The sequence below is a fragment of the Cercospora kikuchii genome (genome assembly GCF_019650295.1).
Source record: "Cercospora kikuchii DNA, contig_00003, whole genome shotgun sequence".
NCBI classification, from domain to species: Eukaryota; Fungi; Ascomycota; class Dothideomycetes; order Mycosphaerellales; family Mycosphaerellaceae; genus Cercospora; species Cercospora kikuchii.
In genome coordinates, this window is record NW_025408584.1 from 3,243,517 (window position 1) to 3,270,943 (window position 27,427).

Consider the following 27,427-nt stretch of genomic DNA (forward strand, 5'->3'; position numbering starts at 1 on the left):
TCCGGTCCACAGCTCGGCTTGGCGCTCTCAGCTCGTATTCTTACGAGGCTGTTGATCGACAACCCACGTTACCCACACAGGCAAAGGTAAAACCATAGATACTGCCAGCGACTGCTCGATCGTCAGTTTTTATGCAACACCCGGTGTTTTTGTCCGACGCATAAAGTTTGCTCTGCGAAGCGGTTAACGCGGAGAACTCTCGTTTCCACCTCGACAACTGGCAAGGACGAACAAGACAACATGACTGGAAGTACGACCGAGAGGACTGGGGCCGTGTTGCCTGCACCAGATGGCAACGGCCCAGCTGTCCCAAATGACCACGACTATATACAAAAGTATGCGTATGAGCGAGAGAAGCGATTGGGCAAAGGTGGCATGGCCCAGTACATCGACTCAAGATCAACGGAGCTGAAGAAATTGCTCGAGGATCCATGGATCGACACTAGCACACCCATCCAGCAAGTGGTCCCAGATGGCGGGCATCGTAAGATACTGATAGTTGGGGCTGGTTACGGCGGCATCCTCTTCGCTGTTGAATTGATCAAGAAGGGCTTCACCACAGGAGACATCGTGATAGTCGACCCGGCCGGCGGATTTGGAGGCACCTGGTATTGGAATCGTAAGACTCCTCACTTCACCTGCTTCTACTGTGCTAATGCCACTCAGGATATCCGGGCTTGATGTGCGACGTCGAATCGTACATCTATATGCCGATACTCGAAGAGATGGGATACATGCCAAAACATAAATATGCCAGTGGCGAGGAGCTTCGTCGCTATGCTGAGCGTATAGCCGAGAATTACAATCTTTCACGCACAGCAATGTTCCAATCGACTGTTCAGAAAGCTGCCTGGGACGAGGAACGCAATCAATGGAAACTGGAAATTACACATACTCCCAAGGGTGGCTCGGAGTCCAGGATCCGGATCAGTTCAGACTTCATCATCCTGGCAAACGGATTGTTGAATAATGCGAAGATTCCAAATATGGCTGGTGCTAGTGACTTTCGTGGTCAGACGTTCCACACTGCTCGCTGGAACTACGAGGTTACAGGTGGTTGTTCAGCATCGCCAGAAATGGACAAACTCCAGGACAAGAGAGTGGCGATCATTGGAACTGGTGCCACCGCCGTACAAGTCGTGCCTCAGCTCGCAAAGTGGTCTAAGAAGTTGTATGTGTTCCAACGCACACCCTCTGCAGTTGACGTCCGGAACAATCGAGAGACAGACCCCGTGGAATGGAAGACCAAAATTGCAAACACTCCCGGATGGCAACGTGATCGAAACCTAAACTATTGCGGCTTCGTTGGCAACACCAACCCTAAACCGGAGGTGGATCTCGTGGACGATGGATGGACACATGCTCCATCGTTCAGCGCGTTGATCGGCGGCCCCTCGTACGATGTGAACATGACCAACGTAGGCGAGCATGTGGCAATGCTGAACGCTTTGGATGCCCCGCGAGCTGCCAAGGTCCGAGACCGAGCTGCGCAGGTCGTGCGAGATACAGAGACCGCACAGAAACTCCAAGCGTGGTACCCGACCTGGTGCAAGCGTCCCTGCTTTCACGACGAGTACCTGCCTAGCTTCAACCGGGACAATGTAGAACTGGTAGATACAGATGGCCGTGGAGTGAATCGAATCACGCAGAATGGAGTGGAGTTCGATGGCAAAGAATACGAAGTGGACGTACTGATATGGAGTACTGGCTTCACATCTCCAGGCGCTGGTACTGCTGCCTCTCGCGCTGGAATTGAGTTGTCGGGCCGAGATGGAAGGTCTCTTGATGACCTTGCACAAAGTGGTATGTCCACATTACACGGCATGACGAGCAGAGAGTTCCCAAATCTCTTCTGGCCCGGTCCGCAACAATCAGGCGTCTCTCCCAACCAGATGTTTGTGCTCGAAACCATGAGCGCTCACATTGCATATATCATTTCGGAGGCTAGCAAGCGAACGTCAGGTTCTCCTGTTATCCAGCCTACGAAAGAGGCTCAGGAGGCTTGGGCGATGAAATGTCTGGCTGGGGCTGCAACATTTGCTGCCGTGTCTGGTTGTACACCCGGCTACCTGAACAAGGAGGGCCAATCGGACGAGCTGTCGATGGAGGAGAAGATGATAGCAGCGAGACTCTCTCCTTGGTGTCGTGGCATTGCAGACTTCAACAACTTGATCGAAGACTGGCGGGCAGAGGGAAAGCTGGAGGGATTGGAAGTGAGTGCACGAGGCTGAACGAGTAGATCGCAAGTAACAGAAAACATCACGTTCTCAATGCTGCAGTCATCTGAAGGGCGTGGAGGACGTGACCCACATGAGCTATGCATATGGAACCATTACAGAATAGGAAGGTGGATGACCAGGGTAGGTCGACGGCCAACGGCTTTGCCTTTGGCCGAACGGCATAGACCTTCCTTCAAGGCCAACATGTTACCAAGTGATTCTCTTAGGAACCTCAGTCCTCATAGCGAATTGCCAAGCATGTCCGACTTCGACATTGCCACAGTCCGTAGCCACTTTCCAGCCCTAAGTGGCAAACAAGTTGTATGCCTTACTGCCCACGTTTCTCAGAATCTAAATTGACCGCATGACAGTACTTCGACAACGCTGGAGGCAGCCAAGTGCTCAAAGAAGTCATTGATTCCGTCGTTCGGTACCTCACAAACAACAATGTTCAACTCGGCGCGAGCTATCCTGTCTCGAAAACATCCACTCAGTTGTACGAAGAAGGCAACAAAGCAGTCGCTGAATACATCAACACGACACCAGACTGTGTAGTACTCGGACCTTCAACGACACAGCTGTTTCGAAATCTCTCCCAGTCCCTGTACGAGTACATCACCTCTGACTCTGAGATCATCGTCTCTCTTCTCGATCACGAAGCAAATATCGCTTCCTGGGTCCAATTAGCCAAAGACAAGAATTGCAAGCTCATCTGGTGGAATGCCGCCGACAAGCAGAATCCTCAACTCGACACCGAAGTTCTTCGAGGTCTCATGACACCAAAAACAAAACTCGTGGCTTGCACTCAAACATCCAACATCCTCGGCACGATCAACGACGTAAAATCCATCGCCTCTGTCGTCCACGAAGTTCCTGGAGCTCTTCTCTGCGTCGACGCAGTAGCCTACGCTCCTCATCGCGCCATCGATGTAACAGACTGGGGCGTAGACTTCTACAGCTTCAGCTGGTACAAGCTCTACGGACCACATATTGCCTCTCTTTACGCATCCAAATCTGCTCAGAAGCACCTTCGGACTCTCGGACACTTCTTTAAAGACACTTCCACACTAGAGAATCTTCTTGGTCTTGCAGCGGCAAACTACGAGTTGACGGCGAGTATACCCGAGGTTTGCAAGTATCTTGAGACAGTGCCTTGGGATCTCACGAGTCAGTACGAGGAGAAGCTGCAGAAGATTCTGATCGACTATTTGTTGTCGAAGCCAGAGGTGTATCAAATCAAAGGGGAGCCAACTGCGGATCGAAAGAAGAGGGTACCAGTAATCAGCTTTACAGTGAAGGACAGGACGAGCAAAGATGTAGTAGATGCTATCGAGGCGAAGAGCGATTTCGGTTGTCGTTGGGGAAGCTTCTACTCGAATCGCCTGTGCGAGCAGGTCCTAGGTCTTGATCCTGTTGATGGAGTAGTCAGAGTATCCTTACTGCATTACAACACGGAAGAAGAGGTGAAAGGGTATGTAAAGGTGCTGGATGAAGTCGTCTTCCAGTCTTAGTACTCTTTTGGGGTATCTCGAAATCAGTTTGCAATGCAAACCATATTTTCTGGGCCCAAGCATCTGGCCCATTCGAAGTCCGTCTTTGCCGGCCCAGGGCCGCATACTTCCCGAAGGTTCTTGCTTTCCTCGCCTTTCCACTTCGCGTCATGTCCTCCATCTCTGTGCAACTTGGGGATACTATGTCTGACCGTTCACACACTGTGCCCGTCTTGAGATGCCGTCCCTAGTCCTTACCAAAGCCCCTGAAGCGCTTGTCTTGTTCGAAACGCGACACCTCTTGCTTGGTTGGTCGAGCTTCTGGTCCATCACCACCTCGAATTGGGCCTTGACCAGGTCGCCGGACAAGCTTGAATCTGTACCTTCCCTTCGATTCGTCTAGCAACTCAGAGCCAACGACATCATAGAGGCCATCGTAGCGGAAGCCCTTCGAGGGAGCGTACTTCGAATTGACTTTGTATGAGCGGATGAAGCGGACTGGCACTTTTTCGGATACATTCCTCTGTAGGAGAGACGTGCCGCGCGAGACCTGGCCAGGGGTGTCACTGTCTTGGCCGCAGTACTCAACGACATCGCCCATATCCTTGTCATCGTAAATGTGATTTTTGCCACCGCTCATGAAGCAAGAATATGCGGCGACATTGGTTTCGCCTGAGATTCCAGATTGACTGTCGCCATGCGCGCCATCCCGAAGGGCGCAGAGAAGTGTGGGCCACCACTGACCGTTGACTAATTTGCCATTCCCGATGTACTTGGATGATACTTGACACGTCTTGTCCACTTGATCTGCTGACCGGTCGTCTTCCGCATGCTTGCCCTTCTGTGATGTGATAATGCCGTGTAGCAAATTGTCATCGAAGTTCTTTGAGCACCATTTGTGGTAGAGCTCCTTTGCGTCAGACATTACGTCCCATGGCCAATGCCCTGCCATACTACCTGCATGCCGATCATCGAATAGCTGCGGCAGACCGTCATCGTTGTGCAGCATTCGCTTGTTGCGAACGAGCTGAGCGCCAGCCGCCCCCATCGCTAAGAATGGAGCCTCATGTAGCATCTCCCGGAGCTCGTTCATCTCTCTTACGTTGTTTGTGTTCGGGCCGGCTTTCTTGAGCTTCGTGATCTGATCTTTAACACGTTGCAGCAGAGTGTCTGCGTTGCTGGTCCCTGTGCCTCGTTTTGTTGAGGCGCTGAGCTTGGCGTACCATTCTGGCGGTCGAAGGTCAGCTTCTGAGGAAGTGGCCGGTGGCGAAATAGGAGAGGTTGCGGATGTCATTTCCGCGCGTGGTCGCTTCTTAATGTGTATTCCTTGGAAGTCTCGTCCACCTGAGACGTGCGAATCTGGTGCAGGTGCAGTGCGCTTATTGTTGTTGTTGGAGATAGTTGGTCCGTCGTTTGCGACCTGCTTTGATCTTAGGGGCCGAGCAGCTGCGGAGTCAGTTCGCACGTTTGTTAATGATCTCTTGCTTACCTGTGGATCATGTTCTGCCTCTCGTGCGCTAGCTCGACTATCAGTAGTCGACTCGTTACCCAAGATGCTCCTGTCGTTAGCGAAGTTTGGCGTTCGGCTCGTGGAGTCACGGCGCGGTTTCCTGGCATTCCAGCCAGCAAGAGCATCCGCTTCGTGAACATCGTTGACAGCCTCGTTCGCGCGTTCAGAAGTCAGCGATCCCCTGGACGACTGTCCCTCTGACGGTATCGTTTGCTGAACACCTGGTCGTTTCTCTTCAGTTGTTGAGGTTTGCTTTGCACGCTGTTTTGCAAGCAGGTCCGCTTGCTTGCTCAACGCCCGCTTTCTAGCTTCGATGCGCTGAGTATCTGCTCGTGGCGCGGTATGGTCGGCAGTATCCGAAGCCGATGTCTCATTCGCTCCTCGTCCAGATTCATCCTGATCCTCCAGTCGCGGGCCTCCAGAATCCACACTCTCTAGGTGCTCGGCATCGATTGCATTGTGCCATTCTGCAGTTCCATCAGGCTCGGTAAGCGGCGGCCGGTTCAGCCACTCGTCAATTTTCGCCCATATGGGTTGCAGTTCAGCTATCTCCTCACTCGGCTGAGTGTCTGTCTTCGACGTTTCGTTTCCCATGGTTTTGTGTGTCAAATTTTGATGTTTCGACCATATGGGTGTCAGGGTAGCAAAGTGCGCGATGGGCTCTCGCTGTGGCACGAACCGTTTGCCTTGGCGCTAACGAAGTACCTTGATCAACACGTTAGCCTCGTGCTTTGCAACGCGCTCACGCCACACGGCAACGGTCGTCGCAGTCGCATGTGCGCGTGATGCACACTGGCGCCGTTGAACGCCATGAGACACTCGTTCAACTGGAGGCGGCATGTTACGTACCCTGCACTCCGAGGAGATGGTCGCATCCGTGGGGAGGAAATAGATGTTGCCCACTAGATGCGTTGTTGCGAGGTGCCCTTTACTCGCAGGGCATTTTGCTGAGCGCGATTAGAAGGTTCCGAGAATACACGACTTAAACTGGTCTGAGTAAGTGCGTAACATGTTGGGGCGTACTTTAGACGAATCGATGTTGTCAGAAGTGATGAAAGTCTCGATCTAATAGCAAAGCCAGCGGTGACCTGCGCTTTCCATTTGCAGCACAAACGGCAAGAGCTGATACACCTCACTTTCCAAAATGTAGACCGAAAACGAGTCCGATTCCAGTGCTACCTTCGAATTCATTCACTCCATCGATGTGCCAGAGCGAGACAAAGGTCGCTCAAGAATGTTGGTATTCAGTGAAGTTGGGATTTGAACGCGTTTATATGATCCAAGCCAAGAGTGCTAAGCCGTAAGCAGATAGACGCATATTTAACCCCACACTGTATTACGATGATTGGCTAAAAATGCCAGGCATGATGCTGAGACGATTCAAGAGGAGAATGTGTTGGGTTTTGGCCGGCAAGAGCGGCTGTGAGGCCATCAAATTGAAATGGAATGAGTAGTGAAGCTCACTTGGTTTTCACTTCACTCACCACGTCCCACACGAACTTTGCAACCGCGATCTGACCTTCTTTTCGTGTAGTGGCTTCAGTGTGCAGCGCGCCAGTGATGTCGGTCCTCAGTGTTCGCAGATCAGCCCTGCGTGCAATCTGCTCAAGCTTGTCGGCCTCGCTAGGAGGCACAACTTCATCGCGTGTCGCCGGCATGATGAGGATAGTCGGAGGATCATCTACACGAGCAATCGCCTGCAAAGCAGCTTGACTGTCCCAGTGATTCCAAAGAAACGGCCAAAGATATCGGTATGGTAGCCACTTCTGCGGATACAGCGCTAAAAGCATACTCTTGATACCTATGAAGGGCGTTTCGAGGATCAAGCCACTGATCTTAGGCCTAGGCCCAGAATTATTGGCCGAGACATAGGAAGCAGCGGCAGTCGTTGCCACACCTGCGCCGATGCTCTGGCCCCACAGGAAGATCTGCGTCTCAGTGCGTGCAGTGGTTTGCGTGGTCTCAATCCACTTCAGCATTGCTTTAGCATCCTCTTCGATGCCCTTCTGGGATGCACGACCACCCGAAGTCCAGTAGCCGCGGTAAGATAGAGCAACAAGCACGAATTCCACGTCTGGAGTTTGCCCATCGGCGACAGTGTGAGCTTCAATAGCTTTGAGAGTATTACTTAGCAATGGCAGTCTTGGAGGCGTGCTGCTACCATTGCCCTGAAAGTAGCATATCACGACCTTCTTTTTCGTGTTTTGTCTGCTCGCAGAGCTGATTTTACCAATGCATAGCGCAATCCTCGTGCCATCTGTCGATGTGATATGTAGATGTTCCCATTCCACAGGCTTGCAGACAGCAGCATAATCTTTAACCTTCTCTTTCCGCGCATATGGTGGCATGTACGGCATGTAAATGATCTTGTCCTGGAACAGCACAGTCATCATGCACTTGTACGTCCATAGTCCTATGAGCAAGGAGGTGAAGACCACAGGAGGTACCAAGATTGATGGAAGCCCGCTCCAGAATGCACGCTTGGTTCCGTGGGCATCATTTGCAGCCCGCGTGGATGCTCGCAGGTGTACGATGGATGGTCTCAACGTCGCCAGGTATGTGAACGTATGTTTCGAGGAGTATCGGCTCATCGAGTTCGAGAGTCTGCTTTGTAGGCATCGCACGCCGCGCCGGGCGTGGAGCGCGCACGTTGATCCATTGCGGTTGCAAGGAGACAGTCACCGCAGTATTGCCATGATTAGGTTGGTGGAGGTGTGCGGTGCAGAATGGTACAGATGATCGTCCAGATCTGAGACCCGAAAGCATGGACCATTTGCAGGTGGTCCCTGCAGAAAGTGATGATGACCTCGGTGGGGCAGACTATTTTGTTCGACTCACATCCCATGCGATATTCTGTCCTGCTTCTGCACCCACCAAAGCGAGCCATTGGGACACTAAATCATGGCTGCTGAGCGATCACCGCCATTTCTGGCAGCAATTGACTTGGAGTCTTACGAGGGAGTCGAGCAGATCCAGGATTCCAAGGAACTGGCCTACACTGGAGGGCTGGTCACCACTGTCACCACCTCGAACCTTGAAAAGGCCTTCACCTTGCTCAAGGACGCTGTTGCTCGATTCCCTGTCTACCTTGTGGTGTTCGGCCTCAACACACAACAAGACGTCGTCGACCTGCTAGACGCTGGCGCAGCGAAGGTTTTCGTTCGAAGCCAACAAGCTGCTGAGCTTAAGAATGTCAAAGGATTGGACCTGAGCAGAGTAGTATACTGTCCCACGGCATCGGTAGGTGAGGATACGCAAGCTGTAGACGGGACATCCTTTGGCCTGTTACTGCAAAATGTGGGCAGCATCGAGAATGTCAGCAACATATTGAAGGAGCTGGGCAAGAATCGACCGCCGGTCTACGTCTCGAAGCAGCACATCACAGAACAAGAAGCGATAGAGCTGGGTCGCCAAGATGCTGTCCCGATAATACCGGCATCGCAATTGAGCATCGATGCTGAAGCCTCCCCCCAAGGCATTCGCGTGGCCTCTCTCTTGCTGGCACAGGTGAAAAGCGATCGCCCGGACGGCTTATTCACAACGCTTGTTACGGATGAGCGAGGAGTGGCTCTTGGCTTGGTTTACAGCAATGAGGAGAGCGTGGCTGAGAGCTTGCGATCGGGAAGAGGCGTATACCACAGTCGAAAGCGGGGGCTTTGGAGGAAGGGCGACACAAGTGGCGATTGGCAAGAGCTGGTGCGCATAGATGCAGACTGCGATCAGGATACACTTTGCTTCGTTGTACGCCAACAAGGGCACGGCTTCTGCCACCTGCAGACCGCAACGTGCTTCGGGCAGTATCGCGGCTTGTCCAAGCTGCAAAAGACATTGCAAAGCAGGAAACGCTCGGCGCCGGAAGGGTCGTACACAGCGAGGTTGTTCAATGATTCGAAGATGCTCAATGCGAAGATCATGGAAGAAGCTTCCGAGCTCACGGAGGCTGAGTCCAAGGAAGAGATTGCATTCGAAGCGGCAGACGTACTGTATTTCACTTTGACCAAGGCCGTGGCTGCCGGGGTCAGTCTGGAGGATATTGAGCGAAACCTGGATGCGAAGAGCGTCAAGGTCAAGAGGAGAAAAGGAGACGCAAAGGGACCATACGCAGAAAAGTTCGGTGTGGCCACCAATGGTTCTACGCCTGCTAATGGCTCTGCCACCAAGGAAGAGATCAAGGAGGCAGAATCACAACCGAAGAGCAAGGACGACCCGGCCGGATTGGACAACGAAGGCAAGATCCGAATGAACAGGTTGGTGACATCGCAATCCAATGCTGAAGCAGTACAAGAGGCACTCAAGCGGCCATCGCAGAGATCTACAGAGAAGATCATGGGCATTGTCAATCCGATCATCAAGGATATCCGAACTAGAGGGGACGCCGCTCTACTCGAATACACTCACAAGTTTGAGAAGGCCACCTCGTTGACGACACCTGTTCTGAAAGCGCCATTCCCACGGGAGCTCATGCAACTACCACCTGAGACCATCGAAGCGATCGACATCTCATACGAGAATATTCGCAAATTCCATGCCGCTCAAAAGGAAGCCAAACCACTCGAGGTCGAGACAATGCCGGGGGTCGTCTGCTCACGTTTCGTGCGGCCCATTGAAAATGTGGGACTTTATGTTCCTGGAGGTACCGCTGTCTTGCCCTCGACCGCTCTCATGCTTGGTGTGCCTGCGCAGGTCGCTGGTTGCAAACGTATCGTGTTGGCCTCTCCACCTCGTGCAGACGGCAAGCTGACCCCTGAAGTCGTGTACGCTGCACACAAGGTTGGCGCCGAGAGTATCGTCCTAGCAGGTGGTGCTCAAGCCGTGGCAGCCATGGCGTACGGAACGGAGAATGTCACCAAAGTCGACAAGATTCTCGGTCCGGGCAATCAGTTCGTCACTGCTGCCAAGATGATTGTCAGCAACGATACCAGCGCCAATGTCAGCATAGATATGCCTGCCGGACCCTCAGAAGTTTTGGTCATCGCTGATAAGACCGCAAACCCAGCCTTCGTCGCGAGCGATTTGTTGTCGCAAGCCGAGCATGGCGTTGATTCACAGGTGGTGTGTATTGCGGTCGGGCTGGACGAATCCGAAGTGCAAGCAATCGAGGACGAACTGCACAGGCAAGCCATGGCCCTTCCTCGTGTCGATATGGTTCGTGGCGCCATCAGCCACTCGGTGACTCTTGTCGTGGAAGACATCGAGGAAGCGATGGCGTTGAGCAACCAGTATGCTCCAGAGCACTTGATCCTGCAGGTCCAGGATCCCTTGGCTGTTCGTGAGATGGTGCAGAATGCCGGATCCGTGTTCTGTGGTGCCTGGACTCCTGAGTCCGTCGGCGACTACTCGGCAGGCGTCAATCACTCGCTGCCCACTTATGGATATGCCAAGCAGTATTCCGGAGTGAATCTGGCAAGCTACGTGAAGCACATTACATCCTCAAACTTGACTTCTGAAGGCCTACGTAACGTTGGCAAGGCGGTGATGCAACTTGCGAAGGTCGAAGAGCTTGAGGCTCATCGCCGTGCAGTGGAGATCCGCTTGGAGTATCTGGACAAGCATGCAGCGTGAGCCCTACCTGATACAATATTCCTTCAGATTTTACGGTCCTAATTGCAAGGCTGTCGCGGGCAAGAGTCTTCCGAGTGGATTATGTTTGAGCACAATGTTCTCCCGGATACTCTGGCTCCGTAGCGCCAAGGCTGGTAACGAGGGACAGTTCGACTCGTACGACCCGACACAAGCCAACATCACAAGCCGGCAATGTAAGCCGCATCCCATTCTGTTGAGATTATGCTAGATGATACAAGAAATTTGATGATGATATAGAGTACTGTACAAACATTGTTAGCAACGGCTGCCACAACAGGACTCGCGACTTCAGTTCCAGATCCACGTTGCCGATCACCTTAGCCAAGCTATTGAGACCCTTCTACGCTATACCGCGCAGATTACCGAACCGGTCCAAGGCATTCCTACCCCTCTTCCCATCATAAGCTCGATGCTAGTACTAGTCTTGCTACACTCACGCGGTGTTCGGTCACAATCCAGTCCGACATTATTGCATCCTTGGGCTGAAGAGCTCAAGCAGATGGCCGTACCCGTGATCGACGCCCGGCTGTTGTAGTATTTCTATTCAGTAGGAGGCAAGGTACAAGAGGGCACATCCACCTCTTTTTCTTTCCTACTCGACCCAATCTTCCCTTCAATACTCTTCGATTGCCAACCTTCTTCAAGATAGATCTCCTGATTGAATCACTATGGCAGACATCAAAAATTGGTCCTCTCTTGGTCAGCTTGACGAAGAATGGAACGAAACGGCCAAAGCTGCGGGCGGTAGTCCAGATCTAGGCATGTTCCCATCTATCGCAGCCATGCGTGGATTCTTGGAAGGAATAAAAAAAGGCAAACTTGAAGCCCTGGACGAAGGTGCTTTCACTGATGTAAAGCAACAAGATCACAAGGTCAAGATGCGGGATGGACATGAGATCGTCGTGAGAACATACCACCCTCAAAATGCCTCGGCGCCAGGTGCTCTGGGCTTGCTATACCATGGAGGTGGATGGTGCATTGGTGATTTAGAGGGGGAGGAAATACTGTGCAAGAACATGGCGAGCAAATTAGGAATGACCGTGGGAAATGTCGATTACAGGCTGGGCCCAGAGTCGAAGTTCCCAACAGCGCACAACGACTGCTGGGATGCTACAAAATGGGTGAGTGACAATAAGAAGTACCAAGCAGCTTTCAATTCAATACTGACTTCGGCGCTTCAGATCGCGGAAAATGCTATTGCACTAGGAGCAGACCCTTCCAAAGGCTTTATCATCGGTGGCACATCTGCAGGCGGCAACCTCGCAGCCGCAATGTCTCATCTCGCTCGCGACGAGGGTCTCTCGCCCCCCATTACAGGCTGCCATCTCATGATTCCAGCCGTCTGTGACAGCTCCGTATACCCCGAGCGGTTTAAGAAAGAGCTTTTGTCTAGAGCTCAACTGCACGATGCGCCCATCCTCAGCCACGCATCGATTGAGCTCTTTCTCAACAACTTTGTCGAACCCAAAGATCGAAGCGATCCTCTTTTCAGCCCTTTGCTGTGGAAGACTGGCCATAAAAACCTTCCGCCGCAGTACTTCCAAATCTGTGGCGCGGACCCCCTACGTGACGAGGCGCTGGTATACGAGCGGCTTTTGCGGGAGGAAGAGGGTACAAAGACCAAGGTCGACATGTACCCTGGACAACCCCATGGCTATTTTTCCATGTTCCCTCAAATGAAGGCGAGCAAGAAATTTGTTGAAGATTCAGTCCAAGGCGTACAATGGTTATTGGAGCAGAAGAGCTGAGTGGAATTCTGACCCAGCTTGAGTTTCGAATTAGATGTAGATATTGCAGTATACACGAGTTCGTCTCTCACTCAAGTAATTGCAGCTGGCTGCTTACATTGTAAGTGAGGGTTGGTAGGTCAGCGCTCTTCTGATACTTGCCGTGAGGCGAACCATGGACTTCACGAGCTCTGCTGAAGATTGCTTTCCTTCAAATTCGGATCTGACTGATTATCAGATGTCATTTTGATATCGTACATGTCGTACATATATGTACATCGCATGCCCATGCACTCGTGGCGGACCAACTCCACGCACTACTGGCTTCGACCACGTGCGATAGGTAGGGCCGCGCTCGGGCGTGGACCCTATTGTGGCCTCTGCGAGGGAGTATGCCGCTTGTACAGCAAAACGCTGCCCCAGAACGGGCTCGAGCTGGTCTCCCAGGTGACTCGCCGCTCACCAATGGCAGTGCGACACGGCACAGACAGTCTGTGGGCTGTCGCAGGACGTGCTTTCGAATGCGTTTTCTGATGGAGGTCTGTATTCGTTTCCTCATCCTTCCAGCGCTCACGCCTCCTGCCCCCAAAGCTTCTTCCTCTCGACCCTGGCCTCTCGTGCTTCCTTCTTCCGTCGGCCCCATTTTGCCCTCGCGGCATCGGCCTCTGCGTCCTTCTCTTTTGCTACTTCCGGCGCGGTAACGCACAAACTGACAAAGAACTGCGAGCAATTGAACTTTTCTGCCAATCTTAACCGTGACCAGTGTTTGGGATCTTCCATTCGTAACCTCCGGATCTCATCAACATCGTCTTGTGTGAGATGATATTTCTTCTCGTATATAGGCCGTATAGGCTTCAAGTCTGCGGCTTTCGGTTGTGATGCCGCTCGTTGTGCTGCTATTGCGGCAAGAACTGATGTGGACTTCTGAGGTGCGTCTGCTGCCGCGGCTGCAGCAGCTTCAATGTGTAGCTTCCTCCGTGGATCAGACTCAGGTAGGAACTTCGGTGGTGTATGATATACATTCGGCGCGCTCGGCGGAGGGTTGTAGATGATGTGTTCAGTTTTCTCTGTCGTCGATGGCGCGAACGAAGGATCCTGCTTCACGCGAAGCATCTTTCTCGTCCGTCGGTACGATGCAGTGTTGCGGCGGCATGTTTTGCAGACATACTGCGCGGCATCTGATGATATGAGAGATGGGCGGAGGGAGTGTGAGAGCAGCGAGGATGGCATTGTGTTGGTCGTGTGATGCTGCTACAGCATTCTTCTGCTACACGTGCATTGGAATCGAAAGGAGCAAGTCACCTCCGCGGCGAAGCCGACAAGCGCCAAGACCTTCCCTCCATACAGTACCAACTTTACTAAGTCCACTGACATCCTTCATGTCTGCCTGTACTATGCATTGCCATGGCCAGCAGTGCAACATGCATGAGTCACACATTCGATCGCGATGATTGGCATCTTGATCAATTCACGAGAGCCACTGTGCACTGACAGCGAGACTGTCACGGGAAGGCCAGCTGACCCTGCTGGGCGACCAAAGACTTTCGTATCACCGAGGGAACTGCGATCAGACGCTTGCTTTATCACACTCAAGAGCAATGGATTGAGGAAGATGATGCATTCTGGATCAAACGTCAAACTTTATAGTGTTGCTGAAGCCTGTCTAAAGAGAGACTAGCGACACGACTATTCCACACCGAGTGCCATGGCCACTATCGGACTGACACAATATGATACACTGTGCTCTTACAATTTCAGTTCTCTTCGTGCTGCTTATTGGAACAGTGGGAAGAATGGCCTGTTCAGGATGCGGCGCTCATGGCTACCAGAGTCCTTTTGCGCGCCCACGCAGTTCCTCGTCCCACCCAGCTATTCTGTGTCAGCAAATGGCGGTTCTCCAATGAGCAACCTCGACCTACCGCTCCGACACTCGACGAAGCTCAGTTGGTTGGCTCCTTATACCAAGGCTGATTTCTGAGCAGTTCCATCCGCTGGTGCTCCGCTTTCATCGCTGGCGAAGCTGGCTTCACGGGGCTCGGTGGCTTTGCTGGGTTTATCTTTTTGATGAACTTGAGCGCCAAAGAAGCGATGCCACGCGCTTCCAGTGTCGAAAGATTGTCAATAGATCCCTAATGACACGTGGTTAGCATATGCAATAGCAGGCCTAGAAGTGAGCTAACCTGTGGCATTGGAGCTGCGAAGCCAAAACTCAACAATGCGACAAGAGTTGCGAGCAATGCTGTGAAACGCATGTTGATTATGCTTGTCGCCGGGACTTGAAAGAATTGAAGGGAATATACTGGAATGTGCTGAGGAACCTGCCTGCTTGGAAAACTTCAACGGTCTGTATCCCGTCGATTTTATGTATACTCGAACGGCCTGGACTCCGATTGCATGGGCATTTTCGGTCCCGACTTCGAGATGAGGGCTGACAGTACAGATGACATAGATCAGTAACCGAATGTGCCGAGATCATCTCTGTCACTCGACATCAGGTGAATAGCATCGGTTCCTCGTACCGAAGCCGAATACGCCGAGCCTTACCTTCTGCTTTGAAGGTGCACTGTCTTCTTTGGGACATACCTCGTCAGTTTGAAACATACCGCCTGATTCAAGTATGAATCTACTTGATTCCTCCTAATATAGGGAAGCTGAACGCGCCGAGACTTTCCTGTGCTTTCTAGGTCGCATCGATCGTCTACTGAAGCCGGTTGCTATTGGCAGTCGATTCACCCGAGTTCATGGCAATGCCACCGGCGCATATCCGATCTTCTGAATGTGACCCAGCATTGTGAACTGGAATGAGTCGCAGCCCTTGGTGAGATTTCGGGCCCGAGGATGATTTCGTCTGTCTATGTTACGGGCCTGGATTATATGACACTGCGTCACAGCGTGACCGGCCACCTGTGCACCTGAATTACCAAGCTTCTCGCAGAAGCCGCTCTGCCGACTGGTGCTCAAGCATTTGGCAAACGTCTGCGGGCATCGTGTCTGCCCACTCAAACTCCCAACAATCAGTGCCCATTCGATGCGAGCGCTCAATATCGGTTCAAAGCCACAGTCTGTTCGCGGGCGCCCTCAACCGCGAATTGAAGTATCTCGAAAGCGGCAACAAACTCTGCCCATGGTCTGGATCTCATCTGAATCGCGAGCTGATGACCGGCGACCACAGTTGGACATGCGGCACCAATTTTGATATCGTCCGACTCACAGTACCATTCCGGTAGCTTGTCATCACGAACAAGTTTACACCATTCGATGATGTTGCTCTGATCTTCGTTGTCATCCGTGTTGTAGTCGATTGAGCGATTGTTGAGCTTGCCATCGACACAAGCACGGCCGACATAGCGCGTGGCCATTTCGATCCATTGATATAGTAATCCCGGACTGCAACCCATGAGCCAGAGCTGGAAGAAGTTTTCCTCGAAGTACATTTGAGCCGCTTCGTCGCGAATTTGACGACAGACTTGCAGCAAAGCAGGCACTTGTAGTCCTGTCGCTGGCTGGAGCTGAACATAATCGTCACAGTCGGAGACGATGAGCAATTGTTCGTATATCGCGTTGCGTAACTCAGCCGAGAGCTCGAAGAACATGCATCGCGATGGCTGCTGATTCGGTCAGCCGAAAGTTTCAGATTCGGCAGCAACGCTCGTCCTACCTCACCAGTCCTGACGACGCCATGATATTCCCTGTGTACAGAGACGCTGTGATGGCCTTGGTTGTGTAGCGTGTGCTGGTGTTGACGGGCGAGAACTGCTGTGGTGTTGGCTAGGCAGCACGACGCGTGCGGCTGTTGGGAAGGCGCGTTCGATCTCGCTCGAAGACCCGCAGCTGAAGTTGTACGTGCATCATGCCTTCACTTCACGAAAACCACCTCCAACCCTCACTTCAGATACTTTATGCATGGCAACAAGTCACACTGGCACTGTTGGCAACCATCCCAAACACCACTTCGTTACATGAGATTCTCGGACAAGTCGGCCGACTCAGAAAAATGCGAACCTCTAGCGGAGGATGATTTGTGATCTCAAGGCCTTCGAACGCATGAGTTGCGACTTTCCACAGATAATCGTGCTCATCACCACCACGCTTAAGAATTTGCCGAGATGTCGCCAAGAGGTCCGAAGTGAAGAACGCCACGGCCCGAGAGCTGCTCCACCTCAATCCAGAGCTGAGCTCGTACGACTGCGTCCAATGCCACACGGCACTGATAACAGTATATAGCTTTGTCCCAGACTTCCATCTTTGGTGCAGCTACAGAAATCATCAAAATGTCAAACAAATCCAGTGATCCGCACTTTGGAGCTGCCAAGATCTCACCGTACGGCATCAGAACCTCGCCGTACTACTCATCAGTCACACACAGCAATGGGCCTTGCACAATCGTCACATTGGCAGGCCAAATCGGTGCGAGACCAGATGGAACTGTCCCCAGTGATCCTGTCGAACAGTACAAGCTCGCCATAAGCAACCTCGGACGATGTCTCGAAGCAGCTGGAGCTCGCGTACAAGATATCCTGAAACTCAACTATTATATTGTCAACTATGACTCCAAGAACCCACGACATCGACCAATCTTGATGGAGTTCCTAGGCGATCATCGGCCCGCTTCGACGTTGATCCCTGTCGAGCAGCTCGCTGTGCCGGAATTCCTGTTCGAGATTGAGGCGACGGCTGCCATTCCTCAACATGCGACCGAGCGCGTTGATGTTGTTGTGGTAGGTGCTGGTTTGAGTGGGCTTCAGGCCGCAGTCGATTTGCACAAAGCTGGAAAGACAGTCAAAGTCTTGGAAGCTCGTGATCGCGTGGGTGGAAAGACATGGTCGCGGTCTGCACAAGGCAGTGTCTGTGATGTAGGCGCCGCGTGGATCAATGACACGAATCAGTCGAAGATGTATGCTCTGGCTCGAAAATGTAAGTTGAACCCATGCCATCTGCTGACTACATCTGTACCGCTGCTAACAGGGTGCAGATGGATTGGAATTGATAACCCAAAACACCGATGGCAGCATTATCTGCGACGAAGGCATTGGAAACCACAAGTCCCATCCTTACGGCCAATTGCTCGCCAGTGCAACAGACAAAGCTCAGATTGACGATATCATCCGCGTGCGCGATATCTTCGAAGCGACGTGCCAGCAGATCGACATCTCGAGCCCCGTTGCATCGGGCCAAAAGCTGCGTAAAGACCTTGACGATATCACGTTTGAACAATGGCTGCAAACCCTCAATCCCAGCGAACATGCCATAAATGCTCTCCGAGTCGGTACACGCGCCATGCTAGGAGTGGAGCCTTCTGAGCTGAGCGCCTTGTACTTCCTTGACTACTGCAAATCCGGCGGAGGATACATGCAAATGCGCTCAGATCAGAAGAACGGAGGGCAATATTTGCGGATTTATTCCGGGACACAATCGTTTAGCAAATCTCTTGCCTCGGCACTTCCAGAAGACGCGCTCATCCTCATGTCGCCCGTTCGTCACATCGAGCAGATCGACGGGGCAGGCGTGCGAGTCACTTCTGCTAGAGGCGTCTTCGAGGCTTCGAGAGTGATCGTCTCCGTTCCGACACCGTTGTACCAGGAGATCACGTTCAGCCCGACTCTCCCGGCTGGGAAGGTCGAATTGTCCAGATCATCAAGGCTCGGGGACTACTGTAAATCGATCGTGTTCTACCAGTCTCCCTGGTGGCGCAAGCATGGTCTCACAGGAATGTCCCAATCCGCAAAAGGCCCTTGCGTTGTCACGCGAGATAGCAGTGTTGATGCCGACAAGCACTACAGTCTCACGTGTTTCATCGTTGGTCAGCCTGCCCGCGACTGGATGGTCTTGTCGGACGAGGGGCGTGAGAAAGCAGTGCTGGAGCACATTGGGAGACTCTTCGGGAAGTTCGGTCATGTGGAAGAGCCGATTCATATCGAAGAGCAAATCTGGCGGAACGAACAATGGTCTCAAGGTTGTCCTTGTCCGGTCCTGGGTCCTGGCGGATTGACCAAATTTGAGAAAGTGCTGAGGGAGCCGGCGGGCAAGGTGCATTTTGTGGGGACGGAGACGGCTTACGAGTGGAAGGGTTATATGGAGGGAGCCGTCAGATCGGGTGAGCGAGGCGCGGCTGAGGTTCTTCGAAGCTTGGACGAGGCGAAGCTGTAGATGCTTGCCAGCTGGACACATATGTGGAATCTCCCCTCTTTCTTCGAAATGCAAGTCCTCCCCGCTCGACTGATGTTGTTCTCTGTGGCTTCAACTGCCGATGTTGGAATTCGTACCGTACTGTTCTCCGTCCAGATACAAAACAGCTACCCGCTCAGTCCATATAGACCTCGTTCTTCAGATTTCTCAAGTTCTGTAGGAAGCCATATCCAGATCCACCTTCGCTCGGCGCTTGACCATATCGAAGGTCGTAACCTCGCGCAGTCGCGGGAACAGTCTTGTTGTTCGTTGCAGTCGGTCTGCCCAGCGCCTTCCGCTTGTCATCCACAGTCTTCTGCAAGGATTCGACAAAGCGAAGTCGGGCCTTCTCTTCAGCCGTGCCCTTGAATATCTCGGCAAGCCCTCGCATTTCATCGAATCGCGCATTAGCCGCATCAAGACCCTCAGCTCCGATTGCCAGCAAATCGTTGATTTCGGTTCGTAGCTTCTCGGCATACTCTTTGCCCTTCTCTTCGCGTGTTCTGGTATCATCGCTGCTTTCTGGGCCCGAGACTGATATCAAGGACGAGGTCAAAGAGGTTTCCGAAGGCGCCAATGGCCATTGCATAGCTGAACCAAAGGTCTTGACCACGGCATCGAGGCGCTCGCGGACAGTAGTCAACTGACGTAACTTCTCGAGAAATTCGGGTTCTATAGACTTGTCTGGGGCCTCTCCTGCATCCTTTCGTGCTTCTATGTTGCCCGTCTCGTGCTCATTTGCTGCAGGTGGAGTGATCTTCTCATCTTCCACCGACTTGCCCGGCACGAAAAGTTCAAGTTCTTTCTTCAATCCAGTCTCGAAGGTGTCGGTCAACCCGAGTGTCTCTCCCCGCAGCACTTCCACTTCATAAGCCAACCTGCTGCCACTCCGAATGATCTCATCGGTGAGTTGGGTCAAGGTGTTCGATAGACGCGTCGTCTGCGCATTCCATTGTGCCAGGAGTGTCTGAAGCTGCGAGGAGAGTTCGGGTAATGCGACTGCTCGACCGGCTCGTTGTGCCGTGGAAGACAGCGAGAGGGGCGGGAGTGTGCTATTCAGGTAGTCGACTGGGTCAAAGTCAGGCTGGAGAAAGGGCTGGACGCTGCTATCGGCCACATGCGACGACTTGGGCTCGGTGTTGCCCGCGGGCGACTTGATCGTCGGAATGGCCATGGTTGCCTCAGTTTGCAGTTACGAACACAGCATTGAGCGCGTTCGCGGGAGATGAATTGATCTACACATGCATGAAGCGGGGCGGGCCGTTGCTGGCGCCACTTCCTTCCACAACGAGGATCAAGCTTCAGGCAACAACGCGCTCTTTGGATGCGCGCGCGCTGCCTCGTTGCCGCGCTGTGCCTTGCCTGCTGCCACTGCCACCGGTGAGCTGCGGACTCAATATTGACTCCCAGTGGGTGTTGGTCTCTGTCGCCTGTTGACTACTGACGGACCAACTTGCCGTTCGACGCCTCTCAACAGGCTCGGAGTGTGCTCCCCTTCACGTTCGCCCTTTACCTTCGAGAACCACAACGCGGCCGTGTCTTGCTTCACCAGCGTCACGGGAGGCCCGCCTGCTGTGCAACAGCAAACTGACACATGCAGGACCTGCCGCACAGACTAGACCGACCTTCACTTTGATCGCGGCTACAGACAAACTCGATCCTGCCCTTTGATACACAGCCGACGCCCGCTCGCTCGGCCTTCAAGAACAGCGCTGCCTTCCGCTGAGGCCACGCAGTACCCACGTGTACCAAATTCGAACATTCACAAGTCGCGCGCGCACGCTGGCACCGCTGACTGCTCATCAATCACCAGCCGACAGGACCACAGCACACATTTCAGCGCACTGTTCAGAAAAAGACCGCCAGTTTCCACCTACGCATCTCTCGATACAAGACGCTCACTCCTTTCGTTCTTCGCCGCACCAAGTTTTGCGATAATCCCACGTTGTGCGACGTGACGGCACTTTTTCACCATGCCGCGCCGCCAATTTGTGGCTGACCTTGAAAAGGTTCAGAACAGCCAACTTCCTCCTGGAATTTCTACAGTCCGTGCTGGCGAGGATGATGGCCAGATCGAGTTCTCTTTTGCAGGAGCGCCCACTCCACTGATCGACGGACCGGTGACTGTGACGGCTATGGTCCCAGATCTGGGTGATTATCCTAAATCACATGAATACTACATTTTTGGTGGCGAGGACGCCCCTCGAGACATCAGTGCAGCTCTTGGCTCGATTCGTGGCATCAACAAGAAGACGGTATTCGAAATGCTTGACATCGTCGCCAGCACACTGTGTAGAGTGCAGCCTGACCAAGACGGCGACTCACAAATGCTAGAGGACCAGCACGACGTCGACGAGGACGAGGAAGAGGAGATGGTCGATGACGATGACGACGACGGCGATGTCTATGATTCGGACCACGAGATATTCGACGTCGACACACCTGCGCACAATCCAGCCTTCGCCACTAAGCCTGTTCGCACAACTCCAGACCGTGCTTTCAGACAGCGAATTCGCGATGATCTCCGCACCACAAAGGCTGCGGGATTCAAAGTCGGTCATCTGGGCCATCTGCTTGCCGGCAACTCGAGCTATGTTGCCGTGGCCATTCGTATTGCAAAGCTCGGCATCTCAGAAGAAGCCATGCAAGCATGGCAGATCGAGCCCAATGAGTATCTGACTTTGCTGATCCAGTACCCCAACGGCTACAAGACCAACGAGCAATTGCAGGGTTTCGAGGCACTTCGTTTGGCTCCCAACCTTGCAACACGAGTGGTTGTAGGGAAGCGCCCCAAGCCGACGTTACAAGAAGCCATCAAAGCGTTCACAAACGTTCGCAAGACTGAGCGCAGCAGCATTAGCAGCACGGACCTACCATCCGCCGACGAAATGGACAACGAGGATTCGTCGATCCGCGACACATTCATCTCCAAGCCATTGAACGCACTTCTGCAGGAGCGCTTCGTGCCTATTCTTCGATCCCGAAGCATGGAGTTGGACTGGAGAGGCGCAGAGCGCTGGTATGACGAGATGCAGGCCACTGCTGGCCCACAAGCAAATGCCGATGTGGTTCCTGACCGGCTGTATGTGCCAGAGCCGGTCAATGATGCTCTTCCAGAAATTGTACGGGCAGACCACTATCAAGCCGCTGGTGTTGTACATTTTTCTTTTCCGTTGCTCGCCATGCAGTTTACACTGCGCCACTTTGTGCGCTGCACCGATTTCTGCTTGGTCTGCCACCGCAAGTTGGAGTCCGACGTTGAAGCAATCAAGCCCTACGTATGCGACAAGCCACTGTGTTTGTATCAGTACATGGCTATCGGCTTAGGGCCGAGCATCGAGCACGAGGTGATTGCGCAGCCGTACGTCGTCGATCTGTTGGTCTCATTTTGTTACAGCAGCGCGGCGAACCGGAAGCTGAAAGACTTCCCGGACGGACTCTCACTGACAGTGCCCCCTGTTGGAGCCAACGACTACAATCCTCTGGGCTCCGAGTATCTTCCCGGACGCCATGGCACAAAGACTGAGACCCCTTCCAAGGTTCAGCGCCAGAACCAATCATTTCCAGTCTTCGAAGTTGGATTCGACCAAGCTGCGCGCGAACTAATTTTCTTCGACCGACCTGACGCATGCCCTGTTCGCCGAGGCGATTGGATTCTGCTAAATGCCTCTTCCATGGAAGGACAAGACCTGCATTGCCGAGTTTCTGACACAACGTATTTTCCTACCATTTCTGTCGATCCTCCAGTCGTTCTCATGCAGCAGCGGACAGTTTCTCGCGGCCAGAACGGAGATCTGCAAACACCGATCATGACGCCCATATCAACAAGAAGTGGCAGCCCGGCGCAAGCGACCGACAAGTGGGTAAACGCAACTTTCCAGGTGTATGCGCAAGACTTTAGCAGTCTCGATGCTAACGGCAAGTGCCTCGCGATTTGTCGCTTGCTGGACACTCTACCACCGGTAACAGAAATGCGCAGCTATTTGATCAAGCGGCAACCAGCTGATCTACAGAGCTGGTCGGATCGCATGTCCTCGTCTGCTCTGAGCTTGCTGAGGTGGATCATCGCAAGCAATAGATCGTGCATTATGCAAGTCGATGGAAATGACCCAGTCACGGGTGACGGAACGGTGTCCACTGCTGGAGCATCCACTGTCTTCGGAAAGACGCAGGAGCGGTGTTATGGTATGAAAGACTACATGCAATTTCGCTTCGCGATGGGTGCCCCAGACAAAGAGCAGCGATTCATCACCGAAGTGCGCAACACTGCGACCCGTCTCAAACTCCAGCATCAGACCATCTTTGCCTGGCATGGATCGCCACTGTACAACTGGCACGGGATCATTCGAGAAGGCTTGCACTACAAGAACGCAGATCACGGCCGTGCTTACGGGGACGGTGTCTACCACGCGAAAGATGCCTCCACTAGCACCGGATATTCCGGAATGAACTATTATGGTTACGGAGCCAACACCACCATCCGCGGGGCATGGCCAAGCAGTGTTCTGAAGATATCGTCGGCTTTGGCACTGAACGAAATTGTCAATGCTCCAGCAGAATTCCAGTCTCAGAATCCATATTATGTGGTCAAGCAACTCGACTGGATCCAAACGCGGTACCTCTTTGTACAAGTGGCGCCGAAGAACGAGAATGTCAAGATTGGGCCAGAGGTTATGCCCCAGAATCCTCATCCTCAGGATCCTGCTCGCACTCCTACTGGTGTTGATAGAAATTCGGCCATCGTCATACCTGCATCTGCAATCAAGTCTGGAAAGAGGCCTGCACCGGCTTCGCCGCCGGGCACACCCTCGCTGGCCAAGAAGATCCAGTCTTTTGCGTTTGCGAAGCAAAAGTACAGTGGTAAAGCTGCCGACCCCGTAGTGATCGACGAGGACGATGATGTGCAAAGCATCATGACCGACATAGAAGACAGGGACCTCCTGAAAGACGAAATCGAAGAACCTCAGGCGCCTCGTGCCAATGGGAATTCACTGTCCAAGCAAGTCGTATCTCCACCAAAGACCGACTTTGTTCCAGGCTCGCTAGATTTCGGCACTTTACCTATCATGCCCATGCCCACCTACGCAACTCCGTCTGCAACGAAGCGCCTCATGCAAGAGCTTCAGTCACTTCGCAAAATGCAGGAATCTACGCCGCTGGTGGATCTTGGGTGGTACATTGATGTGGAAAAGATCGACAATGCTTACCAATGGATCGTGGAGCTACACTCTTTTCACACCATCGAGATCAATGGCAAGAAGCTCCCGCTTTCGGAGGACATGAAGAAGCGTGACATCAAGAGCGTTGTTCTTGAAATTCGTTTCAACAAAGACTTCCCGTTCACGCCACCATACGTTCGCGTAATTCGCCCACATTTCAAGACCTTCGCGCAGGGTGGAGGCGGCCACATCGTCATGGGAGGAGCGATGTGCATGGAGATGCTGACGAATACTGGCTGGTCGAGCGTCCTGTCGATGGAGTCAGTGCTGATGTCGATTCGCATGAACATCGCAAGCGAGCCCTTTGCCCGCCTCGAGGGAGGAGCTAGCCGTGACTACGGTGCAGTTGAGGGTGCTGAGGGATACATACGTGCTTGCCAGACTCACGGCTGGGAAGTTCCGCCTGGCTTCAGGGAAATGGCATTCAGCGGTTCAAAGCAGTAGAGTGGTCAATCGACTTTCAGCACAGAACTTGGACAACACGACGAAGAGTCCTTGGGGTCACAGAAACGCAAACGGGCGAGCTCTTGTTAGCATGGCGACGGATTAGCGAGGCGCTGGGGAGAAAATCGAGACGCATTATGCATTGGGACGTTTCATCGCAAGGCAACTTTTGGTAGACACGTACACAGGTAGAAACGCTCTTTCAACGAGATGAAGCAACTACAACTTTCGTCTGTCATATTGATATCTTCCAACTCCTCGGGTCAGTGCAGCGCGTGGGTGAAGAAGAAGTACTCCCACGCGAGGCGAAGCGGCTTCGGCGCATAACTTGGACCTTCCACATGTTCCGTTGAGGACATAAGTAGCAAGCAGCACAAGCAGAAAAGGACAAAGCCATTGCGTTTTCTGACATGACTTTGCCGTCGAGCAGCAACAGAGTTGGCAAACCGCAGCAAGTGCTATAACGTAAGTTTCACCTCGCCACTCAATCTAGATCTCGCACAATGGCTGATGAAAGGAAACCCCCTTCTCTTCCTGAGCTCATGGCTCGCCTCCCTCAAGAACTCTTTGATCCGATCTACGACTACACTTTCCACATCCCCCCGGTCTCAGGCGCTCCGAGCATAACAAGAATCTCCGTCGCAACGTACAAGCCTCCGCCGATTCTGCAAGTCTGCCGTGCCATTCGAACGAAACTGGCTGCGCGGTATTACAAGAATAGAGAGTTCGAAGGGCAGGCCAATGAGGTTGTTTTGTGGGCGCGATCGCTGCCGCATGAGCATGCCAAGATGATACAGGAAATCCGAGTTTGGTATTTTAATGAAGATGAGTTGAAAGAGGACACGGAGACGAGGATACTGAGCAGGTTGACGCCGGGGTTAATGAGCCTTCCGCATCAGTTCTTGTTGGAAATGAGTCTGACAAGTGTACCTCGGGCTGTTGTGAAGTCGATATGAACGGTGAATGGGGTCGGTGGAGCTGGGAGGGCGGTGGATGCCGAGTACGCTGGTTGCGTAGCATTATGCACTGGAGGGTCGTGCACCCATGGTGCCAGGTTGGAAATGCCGGGAGGAAGGCTCAGATCCAAATTCCCTTCACTCTGTTATCGGTCGCCACATCTTTCTCCCAATGAACTTTTTGACGCCTTCGTCGGCCATGACTTCATCAGCCAATCTGCCGGTGACAACGCTGCGCTCGTGCTCTCGACCAAGAACGTAGAATGTCTCCCAGGGCCCTACCCATCTGGCAGCATCAGGACCGGTCTTTGCCTTTCGAAATCCAGAATTTGGTCGGTCGAGTGTGAGGAACCAGTGGCGTTGGTGGACCGATCCGATCGTATTTGTGGCCCCAGTATACGCGTTGTTTGCTCGTATTGCCGCATCTCCATCGTCTTCTGAAGCATTTGCAGCATCGAGGTGATCATCTTCGAGAGCTTCTTCTTGCTTTGAGCTAACTTTTGTCTCCGTATCGGATTCAGTTTCACTGCTGGTGACAACGTTTGTTTTACGCGCCTTTGCTGGATCAAGGCGTCGTCTCTTACGTACTGGCCTCTTGGGCTGGGTATTTGGGTCATTATGTGAGGGTAGCCTCAGGGCAATGGTGTAGTTCTGAGGCAAGCGAGACCCATGCAGTCGGAGATGAATGTGACGAGACTGAAACGCTTTGATCAAGCGCTCGTTTTGCTGCTGCAACTTGGCAGGTTCTTGCTCTGCCTCGGATAATTCATCATCTGTGGTTTGAGTAGGCTTTTGCTGCGGTCGATCGAGGACTTCGTATTCACCAGTATCCCAGATGAGAAGCGAGCCTGTGGCATGTGATGCTGACTCAATCAGATTATTCTGCCATCGTCAGCTCGTCGCGACAATATATTGACAGGGCAGGCGCGGAATAATATAGATATAGTTCGCATTGTGTTACTATCACCTACCCATAGATTATGGACTCTAGTCTCAATTGCCATCCTGTTCGGTCGAAGACTATTGGCGTTTCCGGGCAAGCCATAAGGTATTGCCCAGCTCACCGAGCTTGTCTCGGAAAATTGCAGTCGAAGATCATAATGAACACCTGAGATTGGATGGTCGTGCTGATGGATCACGAAATGGGCTCCTTTAGCATGCTGATTGCGAAGATACAACTTTCGAAAATGCTCGATTGTGATCCTTGGCCCTGAGCTGGGCCTCAGGGCAGAGGACAAGTGCTGCACAAAATAAGTCAGATGATTTCGGATCGCGACCTCGTGCGCTTCAATCCTTGCGGCCTCTGACTTGATGGGACGATGATCTTGCTGCTGATTCTGCTCACTGCTGGCAAGAGCGATGGAGTGTTTTCTCAGCGGCGGCGGCGAGACATCTCGCACGAGCGTGGCCGGCTGTGCCTTCGTTGACATGAGGCTTTGCGATGTGCATGTGACTTCATCAAGTCATCATCTTGTTCTGGAATTGTTATTGAACGTTCAAGCGAGGAAACGCGTGAAGTGCCCGGCGATGACATCCCCGTTTTCTTGGCACGAAAGTTGAAGCTGGAAGCTGCGACTCGCGACTCGCGCATCCATCTCCGGTTACACTTGTACGACACCCCCGACGAACTCTGCCATTCCATCCGATCATTCGCCAACAGTCGAAGTATAGGAGTCGCAAATATGTCTTTCCTCGGATTCGGTGGCCGACCGCAGCCTTCATCGGCGGAGAAGATTGCAGCTGCAGAGGCAGAGATTGAGATGGTCGGCAACATGTTCAACCAGTAAGCTACTTACAATCCAGATACGCTCAATATTTAGCTGATTATCTTATCTCAGGCTCGTCGACACATGCACAAAGAAGTGCATCCCCAACAACTACCGCGAAGGCGAACTGAACAAGGGCGAATCCGTCTGCCTCGATCGATGCGTCGCGAAGTTCTTCGAGGTCAACATCAAGGTGTCAGAGAAGATGCAAGGAGAGGCGCAGGCGAGACAGGGAGGTGGTGGATTCATGAGGTAGAGCAAGAATGCTCAGCGGATGATGGAAGAGACCCAGGGGCTGCGAACGGGAAAGCATTGCATTGAAAGCGCCTGCGTTTGTTTGCGCAATGA

At 52.8% G+C, this 27,427-nt stretch overlaps 15 protein-coding genes across 16 annotated transcripts; 8 read left to right on the top strand and 7 right to left on the bottom strand.

Annotated features, from left to right (window-relative positions):
- Positions 1 to 240: 240 nt before the first annotated feature.
- Positions 241 to 2,231, top strand: CKM354_000564700 (uncharacterized protein; the record flags this gene model as incomplete). The annotated part of the gene is made up of 2 exons (XM_044800925.1): positions 241 to 619; positions 667 to 2,231. The coding sequence occupies 2 exons, from the start codon at positions 241 to 243 to the stop codon at positions 2,229 to 2,231; spliced, it is 1,944 nt and encodes a 647-aa protein (XP_044656860.1).
- A 246-nt stretch (positions 2,232 to 2,477) lies between these two features.
- On the top strand, positions 2,478 to 3,730 carry CKM354_000564800 (uncharacterized protein; the record flags this gene model as incomplete). The annotated part of the gene is made up of 2 exons (XM_044800926.1): positions 2,478 to 2,540; positions 2,591 to 3,730. The coding sequence occupies 2 exons, from the start codon at positions 2,478 to 2,480 to the stop codon at positions 3,728 to 3,730; spliced, it is 1,203 nt and encodes a 400-aa protein (XP_044656861.1).
- A 226-nt stretch (positions 3,731 to 3,956) lies between these two features.
- CKM354_000564900 (uncharacterized protein) lies at positions 3,957 to 5,813 on the bottom strand (the record flags this gene model as incomplete). Its single annotated transcript, XM_044800927.1, has 1 exon — positions 3,957 to 5,813. The coding sequence occupies one exon, from the start codon at positions 5,811 to 5,813 to the stop codon at positions 3,957 to 3,959; it is 1,857 nt and encodes a 618-aa protein (XP_044656862.1).
- Positions 5,814 to 6,679: 866 nt separating this feature from the next.
- On the bottom strand, positions 6,680 to 7,810 carry CKM354_000565000 (uncharacterized protein; the record flags this gene model as incomplete). 2 transcript variants are annotated; one of them, XM_044800928.1, is made up of 1 exon in its annotated part: positions 6,680 to 7,810. In XM_044800928.1, one exon carries the CDS (start codon positions 7,808 to 7,810, stop codon positions 6,680 to 6,682), a length of 1,131 nt encoding a protein of 376 aa, XP_044656863.1. The 2 variants fall into 2 exon arrangements, with proteins under 2 accessions (XP_044656863.1, XP_044656864.1); XM_044800929.1 differs by having other exon boundaries at positions 6,680 to 7,609.
- Positions 7,811 to 8,120: 310 nt separating this feature from the next.
- CKM354_000565100 (trifunctional histidinol dehydrogenase/phosphoribosyl-AMP cyclohydrolase/phosphoribosyl-ATP diphosphatase) lies at positions 8,121 to 10,781 on the top strand (the record flags this gene model as incomplete). Its single annotated transcript, XM_044800930.1, has 1 exon — positions 8,121 to 10,781. One exon carries the CDS (start codon positions 8,121 to 8,123, stop codon positions 10,779 to 10,781), a length of 2,661 nt encoding a protein of 886 aa, XP_044656865.1.
- Positions 10,782 to 11,470: 689 nt separating this feature from the next.
- Positions 11,471 to 12,550, top strand: CKM354_000565200 (uncharacterized protein; the record flags this gene model as incomplete). Its single annotated transcript, XM_044800931.1, has 2 exons — positions 11,471 to 11,923; positions 11,984 to 12,550. 2 exons carry the CDS (start codon positions 11,471 to 11,473, stop codon positions 12,548 to 12,550), a joined length of 1,020 nt encoding a protein of 339 aa, XP_044656866.1.
- Positions 12,551 to 13,099: 549 nt separating this feature from the next.
- On the bottom strand, positions 13,100 to 13,759 carry CKM354_000565300 (uncharacterized protein; the record flags this gene model as incomplete). The annotated part of the gene is made up of 1 exon (XM_044800932.1): positions 13,100 to 13,759. One exon carries the CDS (start codon positions 13,757 to 13,759, stop codon positions 13,100 to 13,102), a length of 660 nt encoding a protein of 219 aa, XP_044656867.1.
- A 710-nt stretch (positions 13,760 to 14,469) lies between these two features.
- On the bottom strand, positions 14,470 to 14,781 carry CKM354_000565400 (uncharacterized protein; the record flags this gene model as incomplete). Its single annotated transcript, XM_044800933.1, has 2 exons — positions 14,470 to 14,658; positions 14,710 to 14,781. The coding sequence occupies 2 exons, from the start codon at positions 14,779 to 14,781 to the stop codon at positions 14,470 to 14,472; spliced, it is 261 nt and encodes an 86-aa protein (XP_044656868.1).
- Positions 14,782 to 15,567: 786 nt separating this feature from the next.
- On the bottom strand, positions 15,568 to 16,210 carry CKM354_000565500 (uncharacterized protein; the record flags this gene model as incomplete). Its single annotated transcript, XM_044800934.1, has 2 exons — positions 15,568 to 16,134; positions 16,193 to 16,210. The coding sequence occupies 2 exons, from the start codon at positions 16,208 to 16,210 to the stop codon at positions 15,568 to 15,570; spliced, it is 585 nt and encodes a 194-aa protein (XP_044656869.1).
- A 590-nt stretch (positions 16,211 to 16,800) lies between these two features.
- CKM354_000565600 (uncharacterized protein) lies at positions 16,801 to 18,676 on the top strand (the record flags this gene model as incomplete). The annotated part of the gene is made up of 2 exons (XM_044800935.1): positions 16,801 to 17,443; positions 17,502 to 18,676. 2 exons carry the CDS (start codon positions 16,801 to 16,803, stop codon positions 18,674 to 18,676), a joined length of 1,818 nt encoding a protein of 605 aa, XP_044656870.1.
- A 154-nt stretch (positions 18,677 to 18,830) lies between these two features.
- Positions 18,831 to 19,868, bottom strand: CKM354_000565700 (uncharacterized protein; the record flags this gene model as incomplete). Its single annotated transcript, XM_044800936.1, has 1 exon — positions 18,831 to 19,868. One exon carries the CDS (start codon positions 19,866 to 19,868, stop codon positions 18,831 to 18,833), a length of 1,038 nt encoding a protein of 345 aa, XP_044656871.1.
- Positions 19,869 to 20,667: 799 nt separating this feature from the next.
- On the top strand, positions 20,668 to 24,357 carry CKM354_000565800 (uncharacterized protein; the record flags this gene model as incomplete). Its single annotated transcript, XM_044800937.1, has 1 exon — positions 20,668 to 24,357. One exon carries the CDS (start codon positions 20,668 to 20,670, stop codon positions 24,355 to 24,357), a length of 3,690 nt encoding a protein of 1,229 aa, XP_044656872.1.
- Positions 24,358 to 24,860: 503 nt separating this feature from the next.
- On the top strand, positions 24,861 to 25,313 carry CKM354_000565900 (uncharacterized protein; the record flags this gene model as incomplete). Its single annotated transcript, XM_044800938.1, has 1 exon — positions 24,861 to 25,313. One exon carries the CDS (start codon positions 24,861 to 24,863, stop codon positions 25,311 to 25,313), a length of 453 nt encoding a protein of 150 aa, XP_044656873.1.
- A 138-nt stretch (positions 25,314 to 25,451) lies between these two features.
- Positions 25,452 to 26,743, bottom strand: CKM354_000566000 (uncharacterized protein; the record flags this gene model as incomplete). Its single annotated transcript, XM_044800939.1, has 2 exons — positions 25,452 to 26,195; positions 26,285 to 26,743. 2 exons carry the CDS (start codon positions 26,741 to 26,743, stop codon positions 25,452 to 25,454), a joined length of 1,203 nt encoding a protein of 400 aa, XP_044656874.1.
- Positions 26,744 to 26,995: 252 nt separating this feature from the next.
- Positions 26,996 to 27,335, top strand: CKM354_000566100 (uncharacterized protein; the record flags this gene model as incomplete). Its single annotated transcript, XM_044800940.1, has 2 exons — positions 26,996 to 27,096; positions 27,152 to 27,335. 2 exons carry the CDS (start codon positions 26,996 to 26,998, stop codon positions 27,333 to 27,335), a joined length of 285 nt encoding a protein of 94 aa, XP_044656875.1.
- Positions 27,336 to 27,427: the final 92 nt, after the last annotated feature.